Raw genomic sequence first — 11,002 nt, forward strand, 5'->3', positions numbered from 1 at the left:
TAACCTTTATTTGATATTTTGTCATACTTAATATATATTTATTTATCTGATGTAATATCGTGTTAATGTAGGGGGAAACATCACTATAATTTGTATTGATTTTCCTGATTTAATAAAAACTTGAAACTTGAAACTTGATCTGCGTCGACATAAAATCATTATAGTTTACGCAAGATCGAATGTCATTTCAAATACATTGTACAGCTGCTGTTTGAATATTGTTCAAGAGAAAATGTTACGGAATTTTTGTTCTCGACCGACCCTCATAACTTAATCTAGTAAATGCTACATATACATATTTGTTGAAATGATATTAAATGTACAGCGGAAATAAATGCTAGGGTATTTTCATTGATAAACTATCTAAACACATGGAGATAGATAGATTGATTAATATATTGTTGGTTGCCAAGGGTTCAGTGTGAAGATATACAAATGAAGAGTACGTACATAAGTGAAAGAGATTGCTGTATATATCAGAAAGCAAACTTTAAATATGTGATTAAATTTTTTTATTTAAAAAAGATTTGTATTAATTTTTCATAGCTTAAAGTCATAATAAACGAGTGACCGGTAAAAAATAATGTTAATCCAATTTTTGAACCAATGCATACAAACTTCATAAACTTAGTCTTCTGTGCAGGATTTTATCATTTTTTTTCGCATACATTTCGTATAATCGTCAATTTGTTTTTCAATCGATCAGTGTTGTTGTGAAAATATGGCAGGTAATTAAAGTTCGTGTTATGAAGCCGAAGTTTAACGATTGTTACCTGTTTGTCAACAATCAACAAAAAGCATGGATATTGAGCACGTGTTTAACATGCACAATCAGATAATAGTTTATTTTAAGGACATCTATGCGTATTGCGATCACCGAATTTTTACGAGATGGGTCACACTGAGGTCACTTTGCATACGGAAAATATGTTGGGGAATTGCTTCCTGGAAGGAAGCAATGAAAATAAAGTAAACTTCTTCTAAATATGAACAAATTCAAAAAAAAAATCAGAAAAAAGTATATGTACATAAGTTTTATAATGAAAACTATCCATTGAGTTATAAAAAAACACATATGCATTATTTTTTTTATTTTTTTTGAGGTTTCTTAATTATGACTTTAATGAGCAAATCATATAGGTTTTACGTTTTGTAATTATTTTTTTGAAAATTCAATCTAAGTATACACAATTGTAACATTTTATGCAAAAGACAAATTAAATAACATGTGCAGGCAAACAGATAATATTTGAACATGTTGACGGCGAACCAAAAATTACTTTATACTGTAATCAATGATTCGAAGATAACATATTGTGAACCTTACATAAATTGATTTTAACCAAACGACGCACTTTTCCCAGTATTCGTGGCAAACAAGGTAAGCCTTACAAAAAATATAATATGTTCCACTCATTGAGATTTGTGTTCTATAATGCGTAAAATATTATTTTTCTTTTCGTCGTTTTGAAAATTCGTTTTTACCATTGTTTTATTTCGACATATGAATATTTATTAACCTTTTGTCTACATTACGTAAAAGACATGTAAATTGATTATAATAAGCATGAAAAACCCAACTACTAGGGATGTTGTTGAAGAATGATGACGTCTGAATGAAAAATGAATAAATGATGCCAAATATGTACATATAAAACATTTGAACTATATCATAAAAAATACCGCAGAATATTAGTCAAAACTAAGATCAACACTGCCGGTGTACTTTGGATTCGTAATGTCTTGTCCACAATCATCATTGGGGTATCTAGTTTAAAAAAAGTGTCCGGTGACCCGGTCAACCAACCAAGATGGCCGACATGGCTAAAAATAGAACATAGGGGTAAAATAGAGATTTTTTGCTTATATCTCTGAAACCAAAGCATTTAGAGCAAATCTGACAGGGTAAAGTTGTCTATCAGGTTACGATCTATCTGCCCTGAAATTTTCAGACAAATCGGTCAACCCGTTGTTGGGTTGCTGCCCCTAAATTGGTAATTTTAAGGAAATTTTGCAGTTTTCGGTTACTATCTTGAATATTATTATAGAAAGAGGTAAACTGTGAACAGCAATAATGTTCATCAAAGTAAGATCTACAAATAAGTCAACATGATCAAAATGATCAATTGCCCCCTTTAGGAATTATTGCCCTTTATAGTCAATTTTTAACAATTTTTCGTAAAGTTTTGTAATCTTTTACAAAACTCTTCTCCTCTGAAAAGTACTAATGCAAATTTAACCAAATTTGTCCACAATCATCATTAGGGTATGTTGTTCAAAAAAAATGTTTCCGTTGACCCGGCCAGCCAACCAAGATGGCCGCCATGGCTAAAAATAGAACATAGGGGTAAAATATAGATTTTGGCTAATAACTCTGAAACCAAAGCAAATCTGACATGGGGTAAAATTGTTTATCAAGTCAAGATCTATCTGCCCTGAAATTTTCAGATGAATCAGACAACCTGTTGTTGGGTTGCTGCCCCTTAATTGGTAATTTTAAGGAAATTTTGCCGTTTTTGTTTATTATCTTTAATATTATTATAGATAGAGATAAAGTGTAAACAGCAATAATGTTCAGTAAAGTAAGATCTACAAATAAGTCAAACGACCAAAATGGTCAGTTAACCCCTTCAGGAGTTATTGCCCTTTATAGTCAATTTTACCAATTTTTCTTAAATTTTTGTAATCTTTTACAAAAATCTTATCCTCTGAAACTAATGAGACAAAATGTGACCAAACTTGTCCACAATCATCATAAGAGTTTCTTGTTTAAAAAATGTGTCCGATGACCCTGACGCAAGTAAACCAAGTCGGCAGAAAAAATAGTACATAGGGTAAAATGCAATTTTTGGTTTATATCTCTGAAACTGAAGCATTTAGAGCAAATCTGACTGGTGGCAAATATGTTTATCAGATTTAGATATAACTGCCCTGAAATTTCAGACAAAATCGACAACCAGTTGTTGGGTTGCTGCCCCTGAGTTAGTTATTTTATGGAAATTTTGCAGTTTTTTGCTATTATCCTAGATATTATTATAGTATCTAATGATATCTTATACTATAAATTATGATTTTAACCTAATTTTACATGATTTCCAAAGCATCAGTAAATACAGGTGAGCGACACAGGCTCTTTAGAGCCTCTAGTTATAAATTTCCTGTTAACAAAACTTTGAATTTTTCGAAAAACTAATGATTGTTGTAGTTCGGAAGAAGCCAATTATCTCCATAATATTTAAGCAATATATAAACATATATTCGGATTTTAGTGAAAAGAGAGCTATTAGTTGGCACTCGATGTGACTATTTGTGACTAATTATTTTTGTTATTTCAATAAATTCAATAAACTACAAAATATATATATTCTTTTAACTTTTGAAGATGAATTATCTTTTGACAGAAGGACATCTGGGTTATTAGTATCATGAATTAAAACTCGTTGAAACATGTAACACTGCAGGAAAATTATTATAAAAGTTACTTTTAGTTACTAATTGTAAAGACAATTGTTTTGTAATATATAATTGATTTCAAAGTTGTCCCCTGATTAAAACATTTAATTTTTGCAATGGCATTGTCAGTTATCTTTTTATATCTATAAACAGTAAAGGTTACGAATATACAAAGACAAACAAAAAGAACAGTATAGCACTGAATTCAGATGATCAACAACGTCAGTACCGAAATCTTAAATTCAGGACCATCATGAAATTAAGAACGGAAACGGGGCATCATGTATCATTTGTTAAATCGATACGGAATATATATCAACAAGGGTTTGGTATCTGCCGAAGATTTGTTTAGAGAAAGGACGAGACGTTCTTTGACATAACCCTAGTTCATCAATGTTCTGATCAGAAACTGGTGACTATTTATAAAGTCTATGTAGCAAATAAACTATCATGATACCAGGATTAAAATTTTATATTTACGCCAGACGCGCGTGTCGTCTACAAAAGATTCATCAGTGACGCTCGAATCAAACATGTTTAAAAGGCCAAATAGAGTACGAAGTTGAAAAGCATTGAGGACCAAAAATTCCTAAAAGTTTTGCCAAATACAGCTAAGGTAATATATTCCTGAGGTAGAATCCTCAAGCTACTGAATACCGAATGAATTGGGAAATGTATGTTACATATGCAGTTGAAGTTGGTATGTTGCTGGTAATGTGGCGGAAATATATAATTTCGAAATTAAAGTAGTCTCGTTTATAATAGATTCAGGTATTGAAATGACCACGTATGTCAAATTCGAGATATAAGTAAAAAAAAGGAGAAAGCCGTATCTGTTGTTTCTTAAATTTATAGTTCTAATGGAAAATACCTTTAAACTTTGGTGCAGAAATGAACAACCCATCGTAATATACGGACACAAATGTGTAGTACCACAGTGTGTAACCCAATGACCACGTATGTCAAATTCGAGGTTTATGTAAAAAAAAATGAGAGGAGAAAGCCGTATCTGCTATTTCTTTAATTTATATTTATGGTGGAAAAAAGTAAAATCACAAAAATACTGAACTCCGAGGAAAATTCACAACGGAAAGTCCCTAATCAAGTGGCAAAATCAAATAATAAAACACATCAAACAAATGGACAACAACTGTCAAATTCCTGACTTGGTACAGGCATTTTCAAATGTAGAAAATGGTGGATTAAACCTGGTTTTATAGCGCTAAACCTCTAACTTGTACGACAGTCGCATTAATTTCAATTGTATGGACAATGATGCGTGAACAAAATGTCACAAATAGGGACTCCATAAAAAATTAGGGGTGATTCAAGGTGCTCCGGATGTAGAAACAGATCCTGCTTTACATATCACAGCGAGAACTTCAATACTACAAAAATACCTTTAAACTTTGGTGCAAAAATAAACAACCCATCCTAATATACCGACAAAAATGTGTAGTACCACAGTGTGTAACCCAATGACCACGTATGTCAAATTCGAGGTTTAAGTTAAAAACGACAGGAGAAAACCGTACCTGTTGTTTCTCTGATTTATATTTCTTGTGCAAAAATGAACAACTCGTTCTAATATACGGAAACAATGTGTAGTACCACAGTGCGTTTTTTTATTTCGATATATTTCACACATTTTTGCAGAAATGGGACAAGCAGAATCAAAAGAAGTGATAGCAGATGGAAAATTCGAGATATAAGTAAAAAAAAGGAGAAAGCCGTATCTGTTGTTTCTTAAATTTATAGTTCTAATGGAAAATACCTTTAAACTTTGGTGCAGAAATGAACAACCCATCGTAATATACGGACACAAATGTGTAGTACCACAGTGTGTAACCCAATGACCACGTATGTCAAATTCGAGGTTTATGTAAAAAAAAATGAGAGGAGAAAGCCGTATCTGCTGTTTCTTTAATTTATATTTATGGTGGAAAAAAGTAAAATCACAAAAATACTGAACTCCGAGGAAAATTCACAACGGAAAGTCCCTAATCAAGTGGCAAAATCAAATAATAAAACACATCAAACAAATGGACAACAACTGTCAAATTCCTGACTTGGTACAGGCATTTTCAAATGTAGAAAATGGTGGATTAAACCTGGTTTTATAGCGCTAAACCTCTAACTTGTACGACAGTCGCATTAATTTCAATTGTATGGACAATGATGCGTGAACAAAATGTCACAAATAGGGACTCCATAAAAAATTAGGGGTGATTCAAGGTGCTCCGGATGTAGAAACAGATCCTGCTTTACATATCACAGCGAGAACTTCAATACTACAAAAATACCTTTAAACTTTGGTGCAAAAATAAACAACCCATCCTAATATACCGACAAAAATGTGTAGTACCACAGTGTGTAACCCAATGACCACGTATGTCAAATTCGAGGTTTAAGTTAAAAACGACAGGAGAAAACCGTACCTGTTGTTTCTCTGATTTATATTTCTTGTGCAAAAATGAACAACTCGTTCTAATATACGGAAACAATGTGTAGTACCACAGTGCGTTTTTTTATTTCGATATATTTCACACATTTTTGCAGAAATGGGACAAGCAGAATCAAAAGAAGTGATAGCAGATGGAAAATTCGAGATATAAGTAAAAAAAAGGAGAAAGCCGTATCTGTTGTTTCTTAAATTTATAGTTCTAATGGAAAATACCTTTAAACTTTGGTGCAGAAATGAACAACCCATCGTAATATACGGACACAAATGTGTAGTACCACAGTGTGTAACCCAATGACCACGTATGTCAAATTCGAGGTTTATGTAAAAAAAAATGAGAGGAGAAAGCCGTATCTGCTGTTTCTTTAATTTATATTTATGGTGGAAAAAAGTAAAATCACAAAAATACTGAACTCCGAGGAAAATTCACAACGGAAAGTCCCTAATCAAGTGGCAAAATCAAATAATAAAACACATCAAACAAATGGACAACAACTGTCAAATTCCTGACTTGGTACAGGCATTTTCAAATGTAGAAAATGGTGGATTAAACCTGGTTTTATAGCGCTAAACCTCTAACTTGTACGACAGTCGCATTAATTTCAATTGTATGGACAATGATGCGTGAACAAAATGTCACAAATAGGGACTCCATAAAAAATTAGGGGTGATTCAAGGTGCTCCGGATGTAGAAACAGATCCTGCTTTACATATCACAGCGAGAACTTCAATACTACAAAAATACCTTTAAACTTTGGTGCAAAAATAAACAACCCATCCTAATATACCGACAAAAATGTGTAGTACCACAGTGTGTAACCCAATGACCACGTATGTCAAATTCGAGGTTTAAGTTAAAAACGACAGGAGAAAACCGTACCTGTTGTTTCTCTGATTTATATTTCTTGTGCAAAAATGAACAACTCGTTCTAATATACGGAAACAATGTGTAGTACCACAGTGCGTTTTTTTATTTCGATATATTTCACACATTTTTGCAGAAATGGGACAAGCAGAATCAAAAGAAGTGATAGCAGATGGAAAATTCGAGATATAAGTAAAAAAAAGGAGAAAGCCGTATCTGTTGTTTCTTAAATTTATAGTTCTAATGGAAAATACCTTTAAACTTTGGTGCAGAAATGAACAACCCATCGTAATATACGGACACAAATGTGTAGTACCACAGTGTGTAACCCAATGACCACGTATGTCAAATTCGAGGTTTAAGTTAAAAACGACAGGAGAAAACCGTACCTGTTGTTTCTCTGATTTATATTTCTTGTGCAAAAATGAACAACTCGTTCTAATATACGGAAACAATGTGTAGTACCACAGTGCGTTTTTTTATTTCGATATATTTCACACATTTTTGCAGAAATGGGACAAGCAGAATCAAAAGAAGTGATAGCAGATGGAAAATTCGAGATATAAGTAAAAAAAAGGAGAAAGCCGTATCTGTTGTTTCTTAAATTTATAGTTCTAATGGAAAATACCTTTAAACTTTGGTGCAGAAATGAACAACCCATCGTAATATACGGACACAAATGTGTAGTACCACAGTGTGTAACCCAATGACCACGTATGTCAAATTCGAGGTTTATGTAAAAAAAAATGAGAGGAGAAAGCCGTATCTGCTGTTTCTTTAATTTATATTTATGGTGGAAAAAAGTAAAATCACAAAAATACTGAACTCCGAGGAAAATTCACAACGGAAAGTCCCTAATCAAGTGGCAAAATCAAATAATAAAACACATCAAACAAATGGACAACAACTGTCAAATTCCTGACTTGGTACAGGCATTTTCAAATGTAGAAAATGGTGGATTAAACCTGGTTTTATAGCGCTAAACCTCTAACTTGTACGACAGTCGCATTAATTTCAATTGTATGGACAATGATGCGTGAACAAAATGTCACAAATAGGGACTCCATAAAAAATTAGGGGTGATTCAAGGTGCTCCGGATGTAGAAACAGATCCTGCTTTACATATCACAGCGAGAACTTCAATACTACAAAAATACCTTTAAACTTTGGTGCAAAAATAAACAACCCATCCTAATATACCGACAAAAATGTGTAGTACCACAGTGTGTAACCCAATGACCACGTATGTCAAATTCGAGGTTTAAGTTAAAAACGACAGGAGGAAAACCGTACCTGTTGTTTCTCTGATTTATATTTCTTGTGCAAAAATGAACAACTCGTTCTAATATACGGAAACAATGTGTAGTACCACAGTGCGTTTTTTTATTTCGATATATTTCACACATTTTTGCAGAAATGGGACAAGCAGAATCAAAAGAAGTGATAGCAGATGGAAAATTCGAGATATAAGTAAAAAAAAGGAGAAAGCCGTATCTGTTGTTTCTTAAATTTATAGTTCTAATGGAAAATACCTTTAAACTTTGGTGCAGAAATGAACAACCCATCGTAATATACGGACACAAATGTGTAGTACCACAGTGTGTAACCCAATGACCACGTATGTCAAATTCGAGGTTTATGTAAAAAAAAATGAGAGGAGAAAGCCGTATCTGCTGTTTCTTTAATTTATATTTATGGTGGAAAAAAGTAAAATCACAAAAATACTGAACTCCGAGGAAAATTCACAACGGAAAGTCCCTAATCAAGTGGCAAAATCAAATAATAAAACACATCAAACAAATGGACAACAACTGTCAAATTCCTGACTTGGTACAGGCATTTTCAAATGTAGAAAATGGTGGATTAAACCTGGTTTTATAGCGCTAAACCTCTAACTTGTACGACAGTCGCATTAATTTCAATTGTATGGACAATGATGCGTGAACAAAATGTCACAAATAGGGACTCCATAAAAAATTAGGGGTGATTCAAGGTGCTCCGGATGTAGAAACAGATCCTGCTTTACATATCACAGCGAGAACTTCAATACTACAAAAATACCTTTAAACTTTGGTGCAAAAATAAACAACCCATCCTAATATACCGACAAAAATGTGTAGTACCACAGTGTGTAACCAATGACCACGTATGTCAAATTCGAGGTTTAAGTTAAAAACGACAGGAGAAAACCGTACCTGTTGTTTCTCTGATTTATATTTCTTGTGCAAAAATGAACAACTCGTTCTAATATACGGAAACAATGTGTAGTACCACAGTGCGTTTTTTTATTTCGATATATTTCACACATTTTTGCAGAAATGGGACAAGCAGAATCAAAAGAAGTGATAGCAGATGGAAAATTTGAAAAACTGAAGCAAATAGCAACAAGACAAGGACCGGCTGCAGTTTCACAGTATCTTAAGGATAATGTGAATCAATGGAAAGAAGAAAAAGTATTATTTGCCGTTACTGGAAGGTCCGCTACAGGAAAATCAATGTTTATTAATAAAATCAGAGATGTCCAACCAACTGATGAAAAATTCGCTAAATCTGGAAGTGGAAACACTACAAAAGAGCCAACAGCTTACCAGAATCCACAGAATAAAAGAATAGTTTTCTATGACTTACCAGGAGTTGGAACAATGGAATTTAAAAAAGAAACATACATAGCAGATATGCAATTAAGGAAATATGATTACTTTTTCATATTTTTTGACAAAGTTGTAAGTGAAGATGACTATTTCCTGGTCTGTAAATTAGTAGAAATTAAAAAGCCATTTTGTTTAGTGAGGTCAAAAATTGATGACGATTTGAGAAATGCGGAAGATGACGGTAAGAGGAAGGAAGAAGTAATTCCAGCAATTAGAGAACAAATTAAGGAACAGATATCACGTTATGAACATCTGAAGAATTCCGATGCAATTTTTCTTATATCTAGCAAAAGGAAAGACACAGGAGATTGGGAAAATCTGCTACACCATATCGAAAAATGTTTGCCACCACCTAAATTTGAAACTTTTATGTATTCACTGCCAACACTTACGGAAAATGTGATAGATTTAAAGTACCAAACATTGAGGAAACGAATAAAACTGGCTACATTGGCTGCTGCTTGCATAGCAGCAGCTCCAGTACCCGGATTAGACGTTGTTGCAAATCTAGCATTATTAGTAGAAGAAGTTGTTCATTATATTAATGTTTTTGGTCTCTCAAAAGAAAGGCTAGAGGCTTTGGATGGATTGCATCGTAAAATATTAAATTGCGCTAGTTTTCATATTCAGGATCTTCCTGGCATGGATTTGGCAAAAGTCATTATTGCCCAATTAGGAAAATATGTAGCAATATTTACAATAGAATCTGTTGCCGACATATTCCTACCTATAATCGGATCAATTGTTTCTGCTGGGACATCGGCAGTTTTTACGTATCGCTACCTAAGTCGTACTCTTGACAATTTTAGAGATGACGCTCGTATAGTTTATAGATTTGTGATGGATAAACAGGATATCAAAGTATAAAAGTGTTTAGATAAACCGAATGTTGTACTAGATTTATATTTAGTTAAAAACCACGCAATGTTAGTTTTGAGTTTATGTAGTTGCTGCAATAACAGTCCTGTCATGTATAGTCATTTTAATTAACAATAACATGTTTGTCATGTTGTTATATCGGGCCTTGTAATTGTTGTTTACTGTAAAACGTAATGACTGTACGATATGTTTGCCTCATTGTTGAAGGTCACATCCGGGTTATTATGTCTCTGTTAATAAAATTGAGAATGGAAATGGGGAATGTGTTAATGTGTCCCTGGCCCTTCCTTTTCGGCAAAGAAAATTTGGTTGCTTATATAGGGAATCACTGAACCGTGACTGGAGCGGGACCCCTCTAAGCTCTAAGGCAGTCAGTGGGCCCCCACTTATGAAAATTTCTGGATCCGTCAGTGGTCATCAAAAGTTGTCTACCACTTCTGATTTTAACATAATGTAGGTATTCAGATTAAAACAAATGTCAACTTTATCTACTAACTAGGAATTGTTGTTTTCTTAAGGCAGCAACCATTTGATTTTCGGGGGGGGGGGGGGGGGGGGGGCTATGGATTTTTTTTGGAAAAACAGGTTTGTTTTCAGTTTTTGGAGAAAAAATAATTTGTTTTTGACCCTGAATAAAAAAAATTGTTTGATTCACCCTCAGCTCCCACTATATGTAATGCTAAAATTGAAAGA

General features: G+C 33.3%; 1 protein-coding gene across 1 annotated transcript; it reads left to right on the forward strand.

Moving 5' to 3' along the window:
- The first annotated feature begins 1,287 nt into the window (after nucleotides 1-1,287).
- Nucleotides 1,288-10,523, forward strand: LOC143051459 (interferon-gamma-inducible GTPase 10-like). Its single transcript, XM_076224345.1, has 2 exons — nucleotides 1,288-1,381; nucleotides 9,096-10,523. The coding sequence occupies exon 2, from the start codon at nucleotides 9,098-9,100 to the stop codon at nucleotides 10,295-10,297; it is 1,200 nt and encodes a 399-aa protein (XP_076080460.1). The 5' UTR covers nucleotides 1,288-1,381; nucleotides 9,096-9,097; the 3' UTR covers nucleotides 10,298-10,523.
- The last annotated feature ends 479 nt before the right edge of the window (nucleotides 10,524-11,002 follow it).

Source organism: Mytilus galloprovincialis, chromosome 11 (assembly GCF_965363235.1).
Source record: "Mytilus galloprovincialis chromosome 11, xbMytGall1.hap1.1, whole genome shotgun sequence".
In the NCBI taxonomy this organism is placed as follows: domain Eukaryota; kingdom Metazoa; phylum Mollusca; class Bivalvia; order Mytilida; family Mytilidae; genus Mytilus; species Mytilus galloprovincialis.

What these genes read in the sequence shown, in the direction of transcription:
- LOC143051459 (XM_076224345.1), top strand. Translation starts at nt 9,098, where the DNA reads ATGGGACAAGCAGAATCAAAAGAAGTGATAGCAGATGGAAAATTTGAA.